Source organism: Delphinus delphis, chromosome 8 (assembly GCF_949987515.2).
Source record: "Delphinus delphis chromosome 8, mDelDel1.2, whole genome shotgun sequence".
Lineage (NCBI taxonomy): Eukaryota > Metazoa > Chordata > Mammalia > Artiodactyla > Delphinidae > Delphinus > Delphinus delphis.
In genome coordinates this window covers 69,071,304-69,096,766 of record NC_082690.1, presented here as the reverse complement: position 1 = coordinate 69,096,766, position 25,463 = coordinate 69,071,304, and the positions used below count along the sequence as shown (strand labels likewise).

Below are 25,463 nucleotides of genomic sequence, written 5' to 3'. Positions count from 1 at the left end.
CTAAATGTAAGGCCAGACACTATAAAACTCTTAGAGGAAAACAGAGGCAGAACTCTCTATGACATAAATCACAGCAAGATCCTTTTTGACCCACCTCCTAGAGAAATGGAAATAAAAACAAAAATAAACAAATGAGACCTAATGAAACTTAAAAGCTTTTGCGCAGCAAAGGAAACCATGAACAAGACAAAAAGACAACCCTCAGAATGGGAGAAAATATTTGCAAATGGAACAATGGACAAAGAATTAATCTCCAAAATTTACAAGCAGCTCAATATCAAAAAAAACAAACAACTGAATCGAAAAATGGGCAGAAGACCTAAATAGACATTTCTCCAAAGAAGATATACAGATGGTCAAGAGGCACATGAAAAGATGCTCAACATCACTAATCATTAGAGAAATGCAAATCAAAACTACAATGATGTATCACCTCACACCAGTCAGAATGGCCATCATTAAAAAATCTACAAACAATAAATGCTGGAGAGGGTGTGGAGAAAAGGGAACCTTCTTGCACTGTTGGTGGGAATGTAAATTGATACAACCACTATGGAGAACAGTATGGAGGTTCCTTAAAAAACTAAAAATAGAACTACCATATGACCCAGCAATCCTACTAGTGGGCACATACCCAGAGAAAACCATAATTCAAAAAGACACATGCACCCCAATGTTCATTGCAGCACTATTTACAAGAGCCAGGACACGGAAGCAACCTAAATGTCCATTGACAGATGAATGGATAAAGAAGATGTGGTACACATATATAATGGAATATTACTCAGCCATAAAAGGAACGAAATTGGGTCATTTGTAGAGACGTGGATGGACCTAGAGACTGTCATACAGAGTGAAGTAAGTCAGAAAGAGAAAAACAAATATCAGATATTAATACATATTTGTGGAACCTAAAAAAAAAATGGTATAGATGATCTTATTTGCAAAGCAGAAACAGAGACACAGACGTAGAGAACAAAACAAACGTGTGGATACCAAGGGGGAAAAGGGGCAGCGGTGGGATGAATCGGGAGATTGGGATTGACATATATACGCTATTGATACTATGTATAAAATAGATAACTAATGAGAATCTACTGTAAAGCACAGGGAACTCTACTCACTGCTCTGCTGTGACCTAAATGGGAAGTAATAAAAAAAGAGGGGATGCCTATATACATACAGCTGATTCACTTTGCTGTACGGGAGAAACTAACACAACACCGTAAAGTAACTATGCTCCAATAATTTAAAAAAAAAAAGAAAAAGAAAAAGGAAGAAAGAAAGAAAAGAAAGAAAGAAAGAAGGAAGCAGGGACCATTCAGTCTAGGAGAGGGACCGCACAGGGAGCTGTGGTCACCCCAGGAAAGGGTACCACACCCAGCCTGCCCAGAGGAAGGGACAGGGAAACTAATATGTGTCTAACATGTGTCCTCAGGAAATAGGGGGGATGTTAAAGGCTGGGGGGGACCCAGAGAATGGCACTTTCAAGGGCTGCCACAGTCTAATGTTTGCATTTCCTCAGCTGCTGCAGAGATTCCCTTAAAGAAACTAAGTACATTATACGGAAATAGTTATTTATGTATCCACCTCTCCAGCCCAATCTGTGAATTCCTCCAGCGCGGAGACAGTGTGTCCTTCATTCACACAGAGCCACACTCCCCCTCACTGATTCCCCTCTTGCCACACCAGTCTTCTGTCAGTTCTTCAAGCATGATAAGCTCTTTTCTACTTCTGGGTCTCTGCACACGCTGTTGTCACCATCTAGAATGATCTTTTCCTTGTGCTTTTCTTTTGGGTCTCAGCTTAATGGTCTCATCAAGACCTTCCCTGACTACCTTATTAACAAGGTCCCACCCTACTGCTGTTTTCTAGCCACCTCTTGTTAGTTTCTTTCTCTTACCATAATTTATAATTATTTAACCCTTTTTTCTTCTTGTCTCCCCCATTAGAATGCAGACTCCATGAAGGCAGGGAATGATCTGTTCACTGTTGGATCTCTAACGCCTGGCATTTATTTAGTAGATGTTTAGTAAAGTTATCAAGTAAATTACTCATGCAAGTAACAATTATGAAGCAATTAAAACTATACCCAGCTAAGAGGATACAGAGATGGAAAACATGGATTTGAACTTTGCAGTTTGGTGAGGGAGAGACATCAAACAAGGACTTGCATCATTACGTGATGATGGTAATGATGGGGGAGGTACAGGGTGTTGTGGGAGCACATGGCAAGGGCATGGATTTTGTACAGAATTCAGGAAGGCTTCCAGGAAGAAGCAACATCTAAGCTGAGTCCTGAAGGAGAGATGGAGTTCACCAGTTCACCAGTTGATGGGGTGCTGGAAGATGTTCCAGGCTGACAGAAGGCCCAGATGCAAGAGGGACATGGCTCTGGAGAGTTTGAAAGAGGTTCTGCATGGGTATAGCTTAGAGCTGCAGCAAGAAATAAGATGGGGGAGGTAAACAAGGCCAGATCATAGAGGGTTTTCAAGCTAGGATAAGGAGTTTGGACTTTATCTTGCTGTCAGTCGGGAGCCATTCATTGGGAGAGTGGCATAATCCTATTGGTATTTTATAAAATGGCCGTGGGGCAGTGTGGAAAACAGGAAGAGGACTGGAGGCAGGGAGGTCAGATGGCTAGTGCAATAATTTAGGCAAGCGATGAGGATGGTTTAAATAGAGGTGCGGTAATGAGGAAGTGACCTGGAGGAATTTAGAAGAGAAGGCAGAAGATGGGACAGGAGGCACAATCAAGGATGATGCCTAGCTTTCTAGCATGAATAACATGGTGAAGGGGGCACCATCTTTGGGCCACATTCAGCAGAGAACCAGACACCTAGTATACATGCCATAGATGTCTACTTAACAAAGTAGAAATGGTCTTAGTGAAACATTTTCATAAGATGAGCATACACCAGCTCACTTTCGGGTCCTGGGTCTACGTAGGATCTGCCATTCCCTACTGCGTCTACCTGCCTTGGGTTACTCATTTGTGACCTGCCAGGCCAGCCTCAGTTCAGTATTTCTAATCCACAGTCCCCACCAGGACCCATTTGCCTCTGTCCCCTACTAAGAAGTGTGCCTTGTGCCCTTCCCCCACCCTCTCTGGCCACCAGTGTCATTATTGCCAATAATGCTGCTGTAATTTTTCATTAATTTTCTTGGTGTTTTGAAGTTATAGTAATATTAAAATTTATACTCAATAATATTATTACAGTTTTCCACCACTAATGCGATTATTATTTTTGTTCATTTGTGTTTGAAAGCCATTAGCATAAGATTTACCTCCAACAATATCTGCTGTGATTTTTAATGCCCTTGAAACTTGCAGCAAGCGATAAGTCTATAATAACAGAAGGCTGGGAAGCATATAAATGTCTTTCTTGGGAAAATAGGGCTTTTATTTTCATCCTGGTTGGACTCGGGTTCTTTGATAGAGCAGCTGGTAGGATGTAATGTATTAAAGGCTGAGAACACCGTGTTAGTTTGTAGATGTGTTCAAGCAGGTCCCTGGTTATTCAGAGGACACTTTCATATTCCAGGAGGATTCATATTCTTGTTCCTTTTTTATGCTGCTTCTTACCTGACTTCCAGAAAAATATAATGAATTGTGTGCTTGCAGGGAACAATATTTAGAACCATGAATTATTTGGAAGAGAAGGGACCCTGAAATCACTCTATCCTCCTGACTTTCTGAGGACCTGGGGAGCTGGATGCGTGGCTTAGCAGAGCTCTGGAAACAGGCTTATTTCAGAGGCTGGAGAGGGGAGTTTCTCTGTGGGGCAGGGAAGGAGGATGAGCAGGACCGGCCTCACGAGTGTGTGACCTGTTCAGACTCTCAGGGCCCCGTGCTGTGAAATTCAGTGTCACCATCTTGAAATTCTTAAGTTTTGAACAAGGGACCCCACATTTTCACCAGGCTCTGCAAATTATGTATCTGGTACTACATACAGGTTTTGGAGTCAGACAGGCTTGGGTTCAAGTTCTGGAATTCTCTAACTATTGACTGTGCCTCAGTTTCCTTATCAGGGAAAAACAGGAAATTTAATATTGTCTTCTCCAAGTAGAGGTGAGAGCTAAAAGTACATGTTCAGCATCTAGAGGGACTGACAGGTGGTGACAAACCCTAGGACATGCTCAGTGGGATTTTTTTTTTGCGGTACGCGGGCCTCTCACTGTTGTGGCCTCTCCCGTTGCAGAGCACAGGCTCCAGACGCACAGGCCCAGTGGCCACGGCTCACGGGCCCAGCTGCTCCGCGGCGTGTGGGATCTTCCCGGACCAGGCCACGAACCCGTGTCCCCTGCATCGGCAGGCGGACTCTCAACCACTGCGCCACCAGGGAAGCCCTCAGTGGGATTTTTAACTCCCATGTGCAAAACCCGTAATTAAACATTGTTATGACTTAATGTCAAGAACACTAGCCAGCTGGGAGAGCCAGACATCATCCGTGTGTAAGAAGCTAATCCAAGGTGTGCTAATCAGGAACACACCGAGCAAAGAACATTTTCCTAAGGGGGGCATAAGGTGGGGGGGTTCCATCCATCAGTTTTCAGCCTTTTTATTGCTATGACACATGACAGATAACGCTTGCTGGTACAATGTGGTCTCAGTTTCTCACAATTCATACATGCTTCCCTTCTCACCAGAAACCTCTCAAGATAGCCAATGAGTGACACAGGCATTATTATGAAGATGCCCTTGACCTTGATCTAATTAATTTGCAAACTTTGGTATTTCAACTATTATTTGTAATAGATGGTTTTCAACATACGACACAACAGAACAGATACAGCCAGTGTATCACAATTACATGTTTGAGAACCAGGAACCCAAACAAGGGATACCGCCTCCATGATAGGCTGGAGAGACCAGGACCAATATGAAGCCCTTCATGACTTTGCAGATGAACATGGTTGTGCTGTAGCCCGAATGAGTGATGCCAGTTACGAGGCATGGCAGCCAGAGTTAGAGAAACACGAAGTTGTTCGTAAGATAAACTTGTGATGAATGACATGCTGTCTCAAAACACTGGGTTAAACATTTTTTCTGAGAATGGAGAAAGGTTTTAAATCAAACTAATGAGAAACATAAGCTAATTCCTGGGCGTTTTTGGACTCTGGTCCAAAAGAATTCCTCAGGGGATTATAGTAGGAATCAGGTGACCTTTGCTGCATTCACTTTAGGGTTTGTGGGAGCTTGGAGTCCAGATGGTAGACGTCAGGAGGAAGGGCTAGGGGCCTCAGCTCTGCTCGCCCTGCTGCAATACACATCGTGAGACACCGGGCCCAGTGTCTTCAGGGGCCCTGCACTGTCTCAGGAGATGTGGGCAGGAGCCTGAGCAGGCAGCAGCCCCTCAGTGACCTGTGCTGGAAATGACCACACTCCAAGCACAGTTTGCTCTTTCCTTACTTCCTCCTGCGCACTTGTGAGCAGTGAGATGTGGGTGCCTACCCAGCTCTCTCAGGCCCAAAGGGCTTTCGTGGGTAGTGATGGCCAAAGCTGGGCCACCTCTTCCCCACAGTGCAGCCTGTGAATGACCTTCGAAAAACCATAGCTCTTCTTTCAAGATCCCTCATCAGCCTCCTTCTAGTGCTTTTGATGAGGGATGATGGTACTTCCCAACAGACAGAAAAGAATGACGGACGATTGCTCCCTTATCTCTCATTGGTATGAATGGGGTCCTAGATAATAGTCCGGCTCCTGGGCCCACATGACACAGTACATGGTACATAAAAGATGCTTCAGTCTATAATGATTATGATTAATCACTGACTAATTTATCAAACACCTCAAGACATAGATGCAAAAAGCATGTGTCGATAAATAAATGTTTCTCTTTGGAAATGGTGATTTTAGCTTAGAGTGAACGTCACTCCCCCCAGCCCTCTCATGGATCAGAGTAAGAAAACCGTAATCCACCGCACGGACCCTTGGGAGAACAGAGACATGGTACCCCAACAATGCAGCCACAGTAGCGGCTTTTAGCACAAGCTGAAGAAAGCACAAATGCAGTTAGGGAAAATCTGAGACGACAAGATGGACATTTGTGCCTCTGTCCTCTACTGAACATAAACCCCCTCAAACTCAGCAAATAGATTTCACTTCCTATGGTACCAATTTTCCAGCACATTGTACTGTAAATTTCGAGCCCCTGGGAAAGAAAGCTAAAGGATGCTTGACTGCATTTCTGGGCTTTGGTCCTTCTGTGATTGTTTTTCTTACCTGTTGTCGAATTTCCTCCTCCATTTTCACTGGTGAGCCCAATTCTGCAACTTGTTTGACGCCTTCGCTCGCATATCCTCCATACTCCCATAGTACGTAATTCTTGGAGTGGGATCCGCCGATGATTGCAGACCAGTGATTTGCCCGACCTGGGAAAGCCAATCAGGATACAGGTCAGTGTGTATGTGGCTAGAACACAAGTCCCTTAAAGGATGGGGAGGAGGTGTAATTGAACAATGATTCAAGCAGCGTTGGCTAAGCACCTGCCCTGTGTTAGGTCCTGCACTGTTCTGGGATGAATAAGACAGTCCCTGTAAGCAAGTATGTCTTGGGGATATATGATAGGGCAATGGGTAGATGTCTAAACAAGACACAGAGGTGGCCCAGAATAATGACTCCTGTCTGGAAGGATCTTAGAGAAGAAGAAAGTTGAGAGAATTTTTAAATGCTGAGCAGATTTGTAAGACAGAACAGAGAGGAAAGGCTATTTCTGGCAGACTCAGAAACATTAAATAACATTGTGTGTTTGGGGAGCCATAAGTAATTTAGCATTGCTGTGTCACAAACTGTCAACGGGAGAGGCAGGAAATGATGCCAGGGAGGTAGAAGGGACCTGCTCAAATGAGTTTGGATGTCATTTGAAAGGGTCTGAAACCACTGAAGGGTTTTGGGCAGGGGAACGAAACAATCACATTTGAATTTTAGATAAATCATCCAGGCAGCAGCATGAAGAATGCATTAGAGGGAGCAAAATTGGAGTGTGGAGCTGGGGAGGTCAGCATGGAGCAAAAGGTAAAGGGAGTGAGTGGGGAATTAGGCTTGACAGCTCCTGGGAAAAAGCACTGCTGTTTTTAGCTGGCTTTTTAAAAAAAAAAAAAAAATCTTTATTGGAGTATAATTGCTTTTTAGCTGGCTTTTACGTACCTTCCAGGGTGAGGGGCAGGCAGGCTAGCCATGTGAAAGCATGGGAAAGGTGGTTTGGATACAAGGACATGACCAGTCTACTGCGGTTTGGCGAGGATCATGCGGGATGATGACTGCAGTGGGATGTAGCAGGGAATTAATGGATGACACAAAGGGAGAACAGAATAAGATCTGGACAGGACCAAGACAGAACTCAGCCTGAAGATTCTTCCATCTCAAGAGGGAGGAAGGAGAGGAGAGAGTCAACCCCAGCACCTCCCTGGATTTGTTTTTGCATGTGATGAATATAGATGCATATATACTGATTACTAAGTTCATACAATCCATCATAGGGTTGGCTCAGCTGTCCGCAATCCTATGGTTGGTTTTATAAAGTCTTAAGTTAAGGAACATTTTCAGGCATAGCGAAGAGGAAAACTTGAACTGGGTGGACTCAGCTGACATTTGCAGTTTATCACCCTGTGGCCCAGAGTGGGCAGAACTCTCCACGCTACCCCAACACTTAAGAAAGTGATTCTGAACAGGCCCTGATCTTGTTTACATCTGCCACCTGCTACCCAGGGTGCTCTGACCCAGAGGCACATCAAGAACATGGGCACAAAGCCACCTGCCCAGCCTGCTGAGGGATGACATGATCCAGGCAGATGACATCACCATGTGGGTCCACCCAACTGCTGGATCATTATTTCCCACGTATCAGGGAAATGCAAGCTCCACGTCATGTCCCTAGAGAAGACAGATGGAGATGTTGCCAGCTATTTCTCTAACTCACTTCCTGAGTAGGGAGAATGTCCTGGCTATCATCTAGGCCAAGAGCACTGCTTGGTAGGGGCAAGGGTAAGAACCAGTCATGACCTTTGGTTCATGATGTGAACACAGGGAGACCAGTTTCAGCATCTCTTATTCCTCCGGCTCTGTTCCACCAAAATGTCCCCTCGTTCCAGACCCAACCTACCTGCAACTTCATACTTCAGTGGCTCAGCCCATGCTGCTCCCTCTGTGCTTTCCTCCTCTTGTCATGGCTGACTCACTCCTCCTTTATAATCTACCCAGAAGCCTCCCAAGACCACCACAGAATGACTTAGGCCCTTGTCTTCTGATCACATTTTTTAAAAAATTGAAATATAGGTGATTTACAATATTATATTAATTTCAGGTATACAACACAGTGATTCAATATTTTTATAAAGTTAAAGTTATTACAAAATAATGGCTATATTTCTCTGTGCTGTACAATATATCCTTGTTGCTTATCTATTTTATACTTAGTAGTCTGTATATCTTAATCCCATACCCCTAGCTTGCCCCTCCCCTGCCCCTTTCCCCACTGGTAACTACTAGTTTGTCCTATCAGCATAGATCACATTTACGATCCCTGCCGCACGTCTGTTTTCTCACTAGACTGTAAGCTCCCTGAGGAAGCCTGTCTTCAGACTGTATTCCCAGTGGCCAGCACTGAGCTTGCTGCATTGGGAATGCTTAGTACATGTTTCCTGAAGCATTCATCCAGTCAAATGCAAAGGTGGCAGTATATGTGCTCGAAGTGTTTGGGAACAGGCTGGCACAGATTCCATTCAATGTGATTAAATTCAAATCTCAGTTCAGCAGAGTTCCTAACTCCTACTGGGCTAAAGCACTCAGCTATTCTGCATGCTGTTAAAAATAAACACCAAACAGCAACAAAAAGGAAAGGCATGGGTCTCAGAGCCAGCAGACAGGGATTCAAATCCCGGCATTACTAGCTGTGTAAACGTGGTCAAATTCCAATTATTTTATTTCCCTGAGTCCCATCTCCCTCTTTTGTAATTCAGGGGTGATAATGCCTACCTTATTGACCTGTTATAAGAATTAAATTCAATTTTTAAAATAATGACATAATATATGTGCAATCACTGACACACAATAGACCCTCAATAATTATAGTTTCCTCCTTTGCCGGTTGTTTGGGAGGCTACAAAAATGAGTAAAACATGAACCTGCCTTTAATTCAATATAGAAGATAAGAGATACATAATATGAACTAAGATAAGAGAACAGGAACAAGCACAATCACAGGGGGATTAGGGGATGGACCCAGATGGCCCCTTCTGGTTTATTCATTCAACTTCCATTTACTATGTGCCAAGCACAGTGGCAGGCCCTGGGCACCGACAGGAATTGGATATGGTACTTGTCCTGGAGAGACTCATGGTCTGGGGGTGGAGAAACAGATGGATAAGCAGATTACCTATAATCGAGCATGTTCAGAGTTCTAGAAACAAGAACACAGAGCAAAGGGGATGGAGCAGCTAATTCCAAATTCAAGGACTCAAACATACCACATTTATTCAAACTTCAATACATTGAATGACATCAACCACATAATAGATACCTGCAAGGCCCTAGGCTAAGGTGTGGGAGCAGACCACATCCTCCCTGGGGGACAAGGTAGGCACTCATGGAACAACAGTCTGCAATGTTAGAAATAACAATGAATTCAGGTGAGTGGCAGTCACTCATGCGCAGAATGGTATGGGGGGAGGGGGCATGGTGACGGAGAGCCAGAAGACCTGGGCTCCAGGCCTCCATTCGTGACCATGAATCAGTCATTCCAGCTCGGAAAGCCCCAGTTCACCTTTTAAAAATAGAGATAATAATTACTAGTCTGGACTATCTCCCAGAGTTGTGCAAATTAATTGGGCTGGTTTGGGAGAGAACTACAAAAACTTTAAAGAACTGTGCAAAAGAAAGTCTCTGCAGTTTTACAGACAGAAAGCACTATGGGAATCCACAAGAAGGCAGAGGAAGAAGGACATGTTCCCCTGGGAAGGAGACTCCCATGGGAAAACTGGCAGGACAGTAGGAGTGGGAATTCTATTAAAAATAGCTAAGAGGATTAAACACCTGTTAGGTGTTAGGCATAATACTTTCCTAGGTGTAACTCTCACTACAACCTCATTGTCATCTTATAGATGAGGAAATCAAGGTCCAGAGATGTTAAGGAACCCACCCAAGCTCACAGAGCTAGCAAGGGGGCAAAGCTGGGGTTCAAACCCAGATCCGCCTGACCCCAGAACACATGTTCTTTTCCCACATCCCACTGAGAGGTCAGGAAATGGAGACCGTTTGGTGGACTGGAGAGTTAGAAGACAAAGAGATAAGATGAAAAAGAAAGTCAGGGCCAGGTTGCAGAGGGTTCTGAGTGTCCACTGTGGTAAATGGCATCGGAAGAGAGAGAAACATGATGGAAGTTTCCTTCTGGGAAGAATGACATGACGATAGTTAACATGCATGGCGTTGTTACTACGTGCCAGGCACTGTGTCAAGGACTTGATCTATATTATTACATTAAATACTCAAAAAAGAAAATTCCTTTTTTTCAAACCCGATTGTTTAGTGTGTGAGCTTGCCTTATAATCTTCTGTTTTACTGTAACACTGTATCAATGGGGAAAAATGCCTTCTGAGATTCAAACAATTAACTTATAAAAGAATGTCCAGATCAGAAATTTAACAAAGAACTCCCTTCATGGCAAATGCTTATTTAAAAGAACTTTTATGAAATATTCAGACATTAAGAAATACTTATATGTAGCATATGCCTTTAAAATTAATCAGAAAATTCTTTTGATATAGATGCTATCATAATTTCCACCTTTCACATGAGGAAACTAACCTGAGATTACCAAAGCAAATGATTGAAGATGCTGGGATTCAAAGTCAGGTCTGTCTGGTGTTACAGCCCAGCTTTCCTCCAGCCCACTGCACCACATCTCTGGCAGGACACGCCAGCTGTAGGAGGGGAGAGGGCTCAAGTGTGAGGAGACCAAACGGGAGATCCACCAACATCCCCTGGATGAGTTGTGTAGAGCCTGACTTAGGGCAGTGGAGAGGAAATGGGAACATGGAACCAGAGGTATGAGCCAGTAAGATCAGGGAGGATCCGACAGTCTGTGGGAGTCAGTTTAGTGAAGTCGTTAAAACTCGGGGTTTTGGAGCAGACCAACATGCATTCTGGTCTCCAATTTGAAACTTCCTAGATTGAATATGTTAGTCACTCTCAACTCAGTTTCCTCATCTGTAAAGTAGGGATATTGACATGACCAGCCTCGTGGTGTTTTTCTGAGGCTGATGTCCATGAAGTAATGACTAGTTAACACACGAAATGGGCTCAGTAAATACCAGCCAGTCAAATTAAATCTGAATGGGGCAGGGCAAAGCCAGACAAGCTTCTGGAAGGCATGGGACCAAAGGGAATCTGATTCGGTGACTGGGTGCAGTCTGACTTAGAATTGGGGGGCAGAGATGACAGGAATGTCAGATGCAAGAACCTGAGTCTGAAGAAAATGGTAGGGAGTCATCTAAACAGGACTCAGTGGTTTAGAGCTGGCAGAATGAGGTGCCAAGCAGACCCCAATTAGTTGGGGCACAGAGTTTAGCCCCGGGCCCCACCATCCTCCAGGAAATAAGGGATGAGAGGAAGAGAAGCCCCAGGTAACAGGAGGCCTGGGGAGAAGGGGACAAAGTAAATGCTCGTGACTTTCTTAAGTGAATACTCTGGGACTACCACCGGGGTCCTCGGTAAAACACTTGGGTTTCAGCCTCAGGGTAAAGACAGAGAAACAAACACTACTGCCAGCTCTCTGGCTCTCAGGTAAGGCCACAGCTCTTCGGGTTAGCATGCCTCTCTGACTCCAGCAGTGTTTAAGTGGCTCACACATAGCTGGGTCTAGATGGTTACTCCCAGTAGCTTGGATGAGGCATAGATGAGATGAGACAAGTGGGAAGCTGGGAGGAAGAAATGATTAGATATGTGACTTTGAGACACTGCTAGCCAACCAGGTGTGCATCCATCTGAAAAGCCACTCCAGGGGGACATCCTGAATATATGTGTACTCGCCTCATTTTTGAAATCTCTTCTTTGTCATCACTGGTGATAAATTACCGGGGTTCACGATGGTGCCTAGAAGGCTAGTGCTGATGAAAGAGGAACCATGTCTTGCCTTTGTCTGGTGTAGGAGGAAGCATGGTGCACAGCAGATGGATTCTCTGAGGTGTTCTGCGTATGGCAGGTATTCAGTAACAGCCAGATTTCCTGGACTGCTTTGCCAGTGGCTGTATTTCCCTGCCCATCCCAATCCTGCAGAAGCCACCCATTCATTTCCTTGACACCCACGCGTAGCGCTTCACTGGAGAACATTCTACAGCCTTGGGGACTAGTTTGCTACAACCTCCTGCTACCCAACCTTAGCCTCAACCATCATATCGCAGCAAATCTTTGTCTGGGGATGTGGTTGGGCCCTTATGGAATTGGTTATAGTAGCTACACCAGAGCTCCTCCAGTCTCTGAGTCCTAGCCTCCTCTCCCCTTCTCTCTTAGTAGATGACTCTGTTACTTAACTTTTCTAAGAAAACAAAGGTCAACACACCCACAGACGTACCTGGGCACCACATGGCCAGTGATCAACAGAAAAACGCTGTGGACCTGCCAGCCCTGTCTTGGCTCTCACTTTTCCTTCTTGCCCTGGTTATTCTTACCCTAAGCTCAATTCCAGAATCTGCCTGATTTCGGACTCTTCGGATTTGGGCACAGAACTTGGCTCCTCTGGGTTTGCCCCTGGGTGCTGCCCAGGACACAGCTTGTACTCGCCCTCTGGCTTTTCCTGCTCCTGGCTGCTTCAGGAACTCACTCTGACCGAGCTCTTCTGGTTTTTAGGATCCCGTCCCAGTAGAGTCTACTGGAAAAAGCCTTGCATGGGGAGATCTGTCATTTAGGCCAGAAATTCCTCAACTTTCTATCATTCTGCCTTCTTTACTCAGCTAGCTTTTTTTTCCTTCCTTAAGGTCTCAAGATAAGTGTCACTTTTCCATTCCAGGAAAACACTCAGGCAATTGATCACAGTCTTTTGCATCTCCCTGAGGCCTCCCATAATAATATTCTATTCTATTAACTAATTAATCAAATGAACATTTACTAGGCAACTACTATGTACTAAGCCAGGGATCAGTAAGCTATGCCCACTCCCTGTTTGTGTTCCAATAAAGTTTTATAGTTTACATATGATTTATGTATTGTTTATGGCTGCTTTCATGCTACAGCGGTAGAGTCAAGTAGTTACAGCAGAGACCGTTTGGCCTGCAAACCCTAAAACAGTTATTATCTGGCCCTTTATTAAAAAAAGTTTCTTAAAATGTGTGACTCTGAAAAGAATCAGATTTTGTCCCTATCCTTGAAATGTTCAGATTTTGTCCCTGTCCTTGAAATGTTCAGTGTGGAGGGTAGGGTGGAGGGCGTGAAGGATAGGTCATAACAGGCAATTACAATAAAATGTGACCAATACAGCTTTGATAAAGGCAAAACCAGAGTGATAAAAAAGCATAAATAAGGGGACATTTAACCCAGACTATACCAGAGAAGGCTTCCTGGAGGAGATGGCAGTTGAGCTGCATTCTGAAGGATAACTAGGAATTAGAAAGGCAATTAGGGGGTATTTAGGCAATTAGGAAGGGTATGTTTTGCAGAGAGATCTGTATGTGCAAAAGCAGAGCATAAGAAAAGCCAGAGGTACATGGAAAACCAAAAGTAGGTCAAGGAGTGTGTGTGTGTGTGTGTGTGCGTGCGCGCGTGCGTGAGTGCGTGCGTGCGTGTGTGTGTAAGAAAGGGATTATTGGTAATGAAGCCAGTCAGCGAGGCAGACCATGGAGAGAGATGAATGTCTTCACAGTAAGTTTTTATTTTATCTTGAAGGCAATGTGAAGAAGAGAATAAGATATTCCTGTCTACAGACAACTCCCATATCTATATATGCTCATGCAACTTCTGCTTCTGACTCTGATGTAGTAAATGGCACTGGACTAGCCCTCTGAACATAAGTAACTATAAAACTGGGCAAAATACATGAAGTACCAGTTTTCAGAAGTTGGAAAACAGATGGCAAAGGACGATGATCCCTGAGAGAAGGGAAACACAAGAGACGAGCCCCAGGTTTGTCCTGGACATTTTCTGGTTTGTGGTGCAGGAAAGTGGAGCACAACGGAGAATGGCAATCTGGCTAAACTGATGATGTAGAGATAGGAATTTGAGGCTGCTGAGATAGATAGGATTTACTAGTAAAAATGCCAGAGAGGAGAGAGCTGCCCAGAGACGTTCAGAAATATGCATAAAACTCCCCTTAAATCTGTGACCAAACACTAAGCTGCATATGTGCAGGGTGGGACTCCACAGGCAGGCCTAGGAGAGAATAGTTACTGGAGAGCTAAGAGCTGAATGGAAATTCCAGAGATCCCACAATGCTAGAGATGTAGGACTTCCAACCATCCATATTAAAGAGACTTTGCTGACCATTCTGGAGTTCAACTGAGACCCTAGAAAAGCCACATATTAGGAGTAAAATGACAGAGCCCCAGAGCAAGGGATACTCTAGACTCACCCTAACAAAACTTAGAAAACAAGCCCTGAAAGTGAATCAAGCAAATCTACCACTAAATCTGCCAGATCAAAACTCCATATCTTTAAAGGAAGACAACAAATCCAGACACTCAACAATGTAGCATCTATGATGTCTGTCATACAATCAAAAATTGTTCAGAAGCAGGAAAATATGATCTATAACCATGAAAAAAAAAAAGTCAACAAAGTTCCTGAGATGATGGATACATTGGGATTATCATATGAGGACTTTAAAACACCTATTATCAACATGTCCGAGAATTTAAAGGAAAAGATAGACTTAATGAGTAAACAGATGGGGATGCTCAGCAGAGAAACAGAAACTGTTTTTAAAAACCCAATGGAAATTCTAGAATTGAAGAATACTTCTGTATTAGGACATGGCAAAGCAAAAGGTCTGTAAACTAAAAGATAGGATAATAGGAAATATTCAAAATGAAGCACAGAGAAAAGAAGTTTGAAAAACAGTAAGCTGGAGTCTCAGTGACCTTTAGAACAATAACAAGTTGTTTAACACAGAGGCATTTGGAGTCTCAGAAGGAGATGATAGAAAAATTGGATGATAGAGTATTTTAAAATACTTTAAAAAGTATTTTAAAAAATAATGCCTGAAGGACTTCCTGGTGGTCCAGTGATAAAGAATCCACCTTTCAATGCAGGGGACACGGGTTCAATCCCTGGTCGGGGAACTAAGATCCCACATGCTGTGGGGCAACTAAGCCCACACACCACAACTACTGAGCTCACACGCCTCAACAAGAGAGCCCACATGCTGCAAACTACAGAGCCCACGTGCTCTGGAGCCTGTGCGGCACGACTAGAGAGAGAAAACCCACACACAACAACTAGAGAGAAGCCTGTGCACTGCAACGAAGATGTAACGCATCCAAAAAATTTTTTAAAGAAAATAAATAAAATAAAAATAACAACCATAAAAAAAAGCCTGAAAATTTCACAAATTTGATGAAAAATATCAACCTACAGATCCAAGAAGCTCAATAAACTCCAAACACAATTAAAACAAAGAAAATTACACCTAGGTACATCACAATCAATTGATGATACCTAGAGATAAACAGAAAATCTTAAAAGAGTCAGAGGCAATAAAAGATGGACTACAATCAGGAAAACAAAGGTAAGAATGACTGCTTGCTTTAAAAAACAAGACAAACCACAAGATAAGAAAATAATACCTCTAAAGTTCTAAAAGAAATAAAAAACTGTCAACCTAGAATTCTATATCCTGCAAAAATATCCTTTAAAAATGCAGGTGAAATAAAACACTCTTTTGATAAATAAGGGCTGAGTGAACTTATCACTAGAATATCTGCAGTATATGAAATATTAAAAAAAGTTCTTCAGGCTGAAGGGAAATGAAAACAGATGGTAACTCAGAACTACATGAAAGGATGTACCAGAGAAACTAAATATGCAGATAAGGTCAACACTTTATCTCTTTTTCACTGAAGATCTTCTCCCTTGAAGTAAAGAGGTTCAAGTTTTCTCATTCTGGGTGAAAAAAATCTTCCATCAATGCTCTCTTCCCACAAAGCCTACTTGTTGTCTTTCCTACACCTCCAGGCTTTTTGGGAAAGTTAAGCTTACTGTTTCACTTCCTCTCCTTGAATTTTTTCTCAAATCCTTGAAATCTGATCCTGAGCTCCCACCTGAGCTCATTACTCCACCAAGTCTTTGAAACTTTGATTTTTGCTCCCCTCTATTCCCACAGCTGGACAACTGCTAGAGGCAATCAGAGAAAAATTACTGTCTGCTTTATTTTCCATTTAAAAATAAAACTACACTTTATATTCAACAAATTTCATCCTTTTTAATGTATAGCTTAGCAAGCTTTGACAAATGCATGCAATCATGTAACCACTACCATAGTCAAAATATAGATAGTTCCATTACCTAAAAAAATTACTACATGCCCCTTTGTAGTCAACCCCATTCCTCCACCCCTCTGATCCCTACAGTTTTTCCTTTTCTGGAATATAGTATAAATGAAGTCATATAATATGCAGCCTTTTGGGTCTGACTTCTTTAACTTAGCATAATACATTTGAAATTCATTCATGTTGTTGTATGTATCAGCTCATCCTTCTTTCAAATGTCTTGAAAGAAAAAGGAGACCTCCTACTGGTTTAAGGTCATCACCACATTCCTGTTTCCACCATTTACTAGCTATGTGACTTTGAAGAAACTACCTAAGTTTTCCAAGACTCAGTGTTCTTATCTGTGAAATGGAAATAACAATGGTACTACCTTCTAGGTATTACTATGATAATATAGAAGGAAATCTTATGGGTATTATAGAAGGGAATCTACATAGAGACAGACTAGTTCCTGTTATATAATAAACACTCAATAAATATTACTTTTCATATTTTCTCCAGGGAAGGTGGGGGTTGGAAGCAAACTAGAACATGCACAGGACCTGTCCATTAGGGTAAGGCAAGGTCCTGGAGGACAGCTGGATTTTCCAAGTGGTGTGGGCAGCTTAGTTGTGGTTCAAGTGGCAGTCAACACTGGGAGGGTATAGATTCTCAACAGGTGGGTGGAGCAAGTGGTGAGAAAATGGCAGCAGAATGAGTCAGGCATCCAGACAGAAGTTCTCAGAAGCAGGCAGTAAAGCCCCTGACATTAGTTTGTAGCCAGGGTTCAGGTTCCATCTTCTAGAGTCAGGGTGGGAGACTTAAAAGAGGCTGAGAGGGAAGCAGTGACCGAAAAGACATCTCTGTTCTGAGACTTGGGGGCACATGGCAGGGACATTTTGAGTATGGGGACAACTTAGGAGCCCAGAGATGAGTCCCAAGAGACCTGGGGCCTGGATTGGGACAGAAGGCTCTTTAGCAACTGCCTGCCTCACATAGGAATTGCCTTAGGAAGTGGGAAATAATAATAATCATTAATATCTAGTAAGACTTTACTATGTGCTTTATATATGGTTATTTATTTAATCTTTGAGACAAACCCGTTTTACAGATTAGGAAGTTAAACCACAGAAACATTAAATGACTTGCTCAGAGTTATCCAGCTAGTAAGTAGTAGAACCAGGATTTGGACCCAGGCAGGCTCACTTTAGAGAAGCTCTAAATGATTTTTTTCTGTGAAGGTGGAATTGTTCTATAGTTTGCTGTCCAATATGGTAGCCGCTCCCTTGCCATATGTGGCGATCGAACACTTGAAATTTTAATCCACTTAAATTTAAATAGCTACATATGTCTAGTGGCTATCATATCAGAAGCACAGCTGGAGAATCTTGGATAGGTCTGAGCACTGCTAAATGTAAGAACCAACTGCGCAGGTAGACCCTCTGGCAAGTGGAGATGGAAGAGAATAGGTCTTACTGGGGACTGGGGTCTCTCACAGCAGTAAATCACATGTGGCGGGTAGACAGCATGCAGGAAGAACTAAGATTTGGCCTGAGGCAGTTGCATTTGATGCTCTGTATCACGTACCCTCCATCTACCTCTGACTTCAGCCACAATGGTAGGCAGATGTGAGCACACATCCATGCTGTCAGTGAGTGTCTACCTTAAGTATATACTGTGTTTCTTTCCATTTTCTGCCTCATGGTCTTCTCTGACGCTTTTGAGTGCCTGTCTGGACAGCAAGCAAGTGTCTGGGAGTTCAGGGAAGTTAGTGCTCCTGGAGACAATACTTAGCCTACAGAGTGATGGGTGCTAGTGGACAATTCTGGAAGGTGGATAATTCTGGAAGGCATTCTGTACACTTCTCAGAGGTACACTGAGAAGTGTATCTCTTTTTTTCTTTTCAATATTTCACATTGTTTATTAATTCAGTACACATTAGATCCAAAATCTGCATTTTCTAAGCATACCGTGTTTGGATCTTTCAGATTCTTCTGCAGTCTTAGGCTATGTCTACAGATGTACCCTTAAGTGGATGAACAACACATTCTATAATTATTGAAAATGTAGTACAGAGTGAAATGATTTAAATATAATTTAGGCATATACTGATTATGAAAATAGATATCTCTCAATACAGTACTTCTCTGCCTTGGTAAAAATAATAAAGCAAAGAAAATAATTCATTTCTGAAGTTGCTTTCCTTCACCTGTAAAGGTCTGATCTCCTCCCACTATGCATATGTACCCTTTACTGTTAAGGAAAGCTTTGCATATATATATAAAGATACCAATGACCTCAAAATGCACTTTTTAAACATCTTTATTGGAGTATAATTGCTTTACAATGGTGTGTTCGTTTCTGCTGTATAACAAAGTAAATCAGCTATACATATACATATATCCCCATATCTCCTCCCTCTTGTGTCTCCTTCCCACCCTCCCTATCTCACCCCTCTAGGTGGCCACAAAGCACCGAGCTGATCTCCCTGTGCTATGCGGCTGCTTCCCACTAGCTATCTATTTTACATTTGGTAGTGCATATATGTCCATGCCACTCACTCACTTCGTCCCAGCTTACCCTTCCCCCTCCCCGTGTCCTCAAGTCCATTCTCTACGTCTGTGTCTTTATTCCTGTCCTCCCCCTAGGTTCTTCAGAACCAATTTTTTTTTTAGATTCCATATATATGTGTTAGCATACAGTATTTGTTTTTCTCTTTCTGACTTACTTCACTCTGTATGATAGAATCTAGGTCCATCCACCTCACTACAAATAACTCAATTTCATTTTTTTATGGCTGAGTAATATTCCATTGTATATATGTGCCACATCTTCTTTATCCACTCATCTGTTGATGGACACTTAGGTTGCTTCCATGTCCTGGCTATTGTAAATAGAGCTGCAATGAACATTGCGGTACATGACTCTTTTTGAATTATGGTTTTCTCAGGGTATATGCCCAGTAGTGGGATTGCTGGGTCATATGGTAGTTCTATTTTTAGTTTTTTAAGGAACCTCCATATTGTTCTCCATAGTGGCTGTTATCAATTTACATTCCCACCAACAGTGCAAGAGGGTTCCCCTTTCTCCACACCCTCTCCAGCAACAAAATGCACTCTTAAGTAGATTCCTTCCCCTCCCTTATCATTCTCCCCCAATTCTTTCATTCCTGTTTCCTGGATCACCTTCTACATAAACTATCTGCACCAAAGTCCTTGCCTCAGGCTCTGCTTTTGGGGAAGTTGAGACCATGGTTCTTTCAACTAAGATCATGTGTCTGGGCCCAGAGATCCATACAAGTCTGGAGATGAGACAAGAGCTAGCTAGGGCTGCTCCTCTTATTTCTGTAAGCAGAGTAGTTTTATAGATACAGAGGATCCTCCAGCACCCCCCCACCTAAAGCTACAGATGTTGTAACCATCGTCAATGTTATCATCATTGTTGCCATTGTTACCATTATCAATATCATTATCATCAAAACCACTACCATTTATTGAGCACATTCCCTGCATCATGCACGTCACAGGTATTAGCTAACATCCTTCTGTTCTCACAATGGTCATACTAGGTAGGTCAATTACCATCCCCATGTTATGATTGAGGGAACTGAGCTGCTGGTAAGTGGCACAGCTGAGATTATCACCTGGTCTACCAAGGCCATGCCCTTTCTACTCCACTGCGGGTCCACAGTCTGAGCCAAGTCCAGAGTTATTCAGGAGGTCATTCTGATGTCACCCATGGCTGCCACCAGGGGAACAAATAGGACAGTGCCCCTGACAACATTGGGGTCTTGGCTCTTGAAACTCATAAGTTTTAGCCTTCCCAACCCAATTTTTCTGATTCCTGATTTATTTGGACATCTCTAAAGCCTAGCCAATCACCTGATTTTCATCTCAGAGGTAAATAATCTCAGGGCACCCCCAAACTCCTATCCCCATTGCTACTCTAGAGGCTGGTTAAAGGTTTATTGTGCATTGACAAATAGCAGTGGGGTTAAATTTCTAGAAAGAAGAACTTTATTTAAAAGTGTCCTTCCAAGCTGTCTTTTCTACATAAACATTGTCATATATGGGAGAGAGGCTATATTCCTGGACAACTTCCAAATGTTTAATACACCACTTACACCTGAGTTTGAAGCCCAGGGAAGGAATTATAGCACTTTGGATGATAAATTTTAGCCATGTTTATCTAATTTTAAAATTTTAGGCACTTGTATTTAAAAACTTAGCTGGAGCGGTAAATAACTTTGCTTTGTTTTTTAGAGTGTAAACAAAAAAATGGAGTTCTCCCATACCCATTAGTTCATTTTTCAGATTTAAATCTCAACTGTCAGCTAAGCCCTATAAATAAGTAAGCTGATGCTCTTCTGTGTTTGAAAAGTTTTTAGGCAGCAGAGAGAACAGGAAGTGAGAAATTGGAATTACTGAGCATACACTTGTACCAGGTACTTTCATATGTATCATCTAATTTACTTTTCAATTCCATTTCATTGATGAGGAAACAGGCTCAGAGAGGATCTCTAACTTGCCAATGGACATATCACCTGTAACTGGTTAAACAGGATTTGGACTGTGATTGCTTTGTCTTTGGGAAGGGTTTTTTCTTCTGCCAGAGAGAGGGAGGTTGGAGGCTCTGGAGAAAGCTTGTTAAGCTAATAACAGAAGCAAAATCTATTGAACCAAGTTTATACATAGGATGAAAGATGAATCTGGATGCGGTAAAAAAAAAAATTCCACCTCAAAAATGAAGGTTAAAGTGAAGATAGGAGCCCAGTTTCTTTCATGACCATAGATGCGGATATCTCAAACAAAATATTAGCAAATCCTATTTCCAGGTATTTAGAAAAAGGATACCATATCACAACCATGTAAGGTTTATTCCAGGAATACCAGGGTAATTTAACATTCAATATAATTCATCACATTAACAGAAAAAAAAAGAAAAATTTTACGAATATTTTCATAGATACAGAAACATTTAATTACATTCAACAGCCATTCATGATAAATAAAAATCTCAGCAAACTAAGAATAGAAGGGAACTTTCTTTACCTGATAAAAAATAAACAACAACAACAAAAAAGATATGACAAAAATAATACTTAATAATGAGACAGTAAAGCTTTCTCCACTAGATTGGGAACAAAGCAAGAATGCCCACTATCACCACTTCTATTCAACATTGTACTGGCAGTTCTAGCCAGTGCAATAAGGCAAGAAAGAAATAGAAGGCATAAGGATTGGAAAGGAATTGTTGGTAGAAGATAAAATTGTGTATGTAAACATTTCAAAATAGTCTATCTATAAACAAATAGAATTAATAAGTGCATTTAGCAAGGTCTCTGGATATTAGTTAAATACACAGAATCAATTTAATTTCTATATACCAGTGACAAACAAAAAATAAAAAAATTTTAAATCTATTACTTGCAATATCATAAAATATCTAAAAATAAATATAGTGAAAAGTGAACAAGACCTCTTCTCCACAGGGAGATATAAAACATTACTGAGTGAATTTAGAGTAAATCTAAATAGAGTAATTTAACATATTTGATGATTAGAAGAGTCGATAATGCAAAGTTGTCATATCTCCCTTAATTTGTCCAGAAATTCAATATGAACTCAATAAAAGTACTAGCAGGTTTTTACAAAATGAAAATTGAGATCATGATACTAAAATTTACGCAAAGGACCAAAAGCAGCCAAAATAAACTTGAAGAAGATCAAAGCTGGAGAACTAACACTTCCAGATATGAAAGACAGACAAATAGACCAATGAACAGAGCCCAGAAATAGATCCACAGATATACAGTCCCTTAATATATGACAAAGGTGACACTAATGCAGAAAGAAAAGGATAGGCATTCCAATAAATGACTCTGGGGAAAAAAAAAAAAGAATCTTGACCCCCTACCTCACACCATACACAAATTCAATTACAGATCAATTCAACATCTAGACACAAAAGGTAAAAACCATAAAGCTTTTAGAAGAGAACACAGAACAAAGTCTTCATGACTTTGAGGAAGGCAAAGATTTCTTAAATGAGACACAAAAAGTGTTAACCATGAAGAAAAAAAAATCATTTGGATTACATTAAAATTAAAACCTTCGGTTGATCAAAGGATTAGCAAAGTAAGAAGGCAAGCCACAGAATGTATTACATATACTTGACAAAGGACCCATATCTATTATATATATATATACATATATATATATATGTATATATATATATAAAATCCCTGCATAGCAATAAGAAAAAGGCAGATAACTCAAGAGAAAAGAGTGATCAAAAGACCTGAACAGGCACTTTAGATTATCCAAATGACCAATAACACAGTAGTCAAAATCAAAGAGTTCAAACTAAAATTACAGAGTGATAATGCTACATACACCAGATAGCTAAAATGAAAAAAGACCAACAATATTGAGTGTTGGCAAAGATACAGGGTCACCAGACCTCTCTAGTTGTGAAAAATTGTTTAATAGTATCTGCTAAAACTAGGCTACATATCTTATGACCTACCAATTTCATTCCTAGAATATAACCAACAGAAATACATATATATATTTGCTAGAAGACACGCACTAGAATGCTTATACAGCACTATTCATAACAGCCCCACACTTGAACCTACCCATGGTTTGCTCATCCATAGCAAGATGGCTAAATGAAATGTAGTATATATTCATACAATGGAATATTATACAGCCACGAGAAGGAACAAACCAAAATTACACACCACCACGTGGATGAATCTCACAAACTATAAAGCTGAACAAAAGAAACCAGGCACAAAAGATCACACTGTAAAAGTCTAATTATAAAAAGTTTAAATACAGGCAAAATTAATCTATGATATAAGTCAAGATGGTGGTTGCCCTTTCTTGGTGGAGTAGTGACTGGAAGGGGACAAAAAGGATGCTTCAGGAATCCTAGTGATTTTCTGAGTTTCATGCTGATACCATGAATGTGTTCAAATAAATGGGAAACTGTGACCTGTACACTTAGGATTTACCCACTTTTCTGTATGGATGTTATGTTTCAATAGAACGTTCACTTTTAAAAAAGAAAATGTGGAGGTAGAAGCAATGTTACTTTCCTTTCTTGTCTCTCTGAGGCTTGAGCTGCGTAGTACGGAAACCAGAAGTTTAATTCTCATGTAATAGGGATGGTGAAAGAGAAATGACAGAGATGAGCTGTGAATCTGTCAGCGGTGCAGGTGGGAGGTCAAAGGTTACCCCAGCACATTTTCAAGATCAGAGGTCACATGCTCTGGGCCAGGAGCTCAGGCTGCAAGGAGCCATGAGCCAGGAATTGCAAAGCTAGTATCTTTCTTTTAGGATTTGACCAGTCAGGGAGGCAGCTTGGTAGAAAGAGAGCTTGGTTCATCTTAATTCAACAAATACTCACTGGTTCCGTGTTATGCTCTAAATCCTATGCAAGGTCCTGGGGATCCTGAGCCAAACCAGACAAGGGCCCTGCCCTGTCTCAGCATATTAGGGGGATCAATCATGTAAACAGGCAATTACAATGCAGCATAGGACTGTCATGATAGGATAACCACAAGGCTGGAGCAGAAAGGAGGAGGGCTGCTAATCTAGTTTGGGGAATTGAAAAAGGCTTTTCGAGGCGGTGGAGTTTATGCTGAGAACAAAAGGGTGGCCAGCATTCAGCCAGGTGAAGGGGGTGGGGGCAAACAGAGTCGCAAGCCCATGAAACAGCCTGTGCGAAGTCCCGGCGATCACACTGAGCAGGGTGCTGTCTGGAAACAGAAGATGGATGTGGAGCCAAGAGAAAAATTGCAGAGGGGCAAGAGACGAGACTGGTATGAGCCAGGTCCCAGTGAATTGAGTCCCGTTGAAGGATCTGTGTTTTAACCCAGGGTGATGTAATTAAATCCTGGATCTAGCTGGGCTGGGATCTGTGACCTTGGGCAAGTCTCTTCCTTTTGGTAGTATAGAACTTTGTTAGTTCCGCCTTGAATACTAGCTTTCTCACCAGCGGTTTTAAAAAATACATAAAGAGGTGACTTTTTTTGGTTCTAAAGGCCTGCACATAGTAGGTGCATGCAGGAAAGTTCACTGATTGATGAGCGTCCAGGGCTCTGTAATGAAGGAGGACAGCGTCTTAGCTTTATTATTGAGAACACAAAAGCTGGCTCCGACCCACACCCACCACCATGTCCTGGCAGCTGAGAACACTGCAAAGGAAATAATCAGGCTGGAAAATTCTCCCTTCCAAGTTCCTGAAACCTGCAGCCCAAGGTGGCAGCTGGTGGCCTATTATTCCCTGGAGCTCTAGCGAAATGGAAGAATTGTGTTTGTGCAGTTCTAAGCAGGAGAAGTCTGTTTTCTCTTGATGAAGAGGGATAGTTTATGATTAGAGGGATATTTCCTTAGTGGTGGTGGTAGTTTTTCTTTTCTTTTTTTGTTTTTTAACTCTTAGAGATTAAATTATTGCAGTAAGGGGGCAGCAGGAATTCCACCTTGATAAGATCTGGTTTGCTGGTTCTTCCTTGGAGGGAATAAAGGGTTGAATAATTTATTCATTGCTTGAACGAATTTCAAGGGTGCTGTCAGAATCAAGACCAGAGCAGACAGATGAGCTTAAAGATGAGACAGAGAGGGGCTTCCCTGGTGGCGCAGTGGTTAAGAATCCGCCTGCCAATGCAGGGGACATGGGTTTGAGCCCTGGTCCGGTAAGATCGCACATGCCACGGAGCAAATAAGCCCGTGCGCCACAGCTACTGAGCCTGCGCTTTTGAGCCTGTGAGCCACAACTACTGAGCCCATGTGCCACAACTACTGAAGCCGATGCTCCACAACAAGAGAAGCCACCACAATGAGGAGCCTGCACACAGCAGCGAAGACCCAACACAGACAAAAATTAATTAATTAATTAATTAATTTAAAAAAAAAAAAAAAAGATGAGACAGACTGCTAGTGGGGGTGAGCCAGCCGGCCAAGGACCTCCTGGTGTTAGGAGAAGCCAGGGACACTGGGTAT

The 25,463-nt window shown here is 42.1% G+C and overlaps 1 protein-coding gene across 1 annotated transcript in view; it reads right to left on the bottom strand.

The window, feature by feature from the left end:
* The window catches only part of SPON1 (spondin 1), a 276,658-nt gene that overhangs the window by 108,237 nt on the left and 142,958 nt on the right, over positions 1-25,463 (bottom strand). The window contains exon 6 of the mRNA XM_060018539.1: positions 6,227-6,375. Coding sequence (XP_059874522.1) covers positions 6,227-6,375 — 149 coding nt within the window. The remainder of the gene's footprint in view (positions 1-6,226; positions 6,376-25,463) is intronic.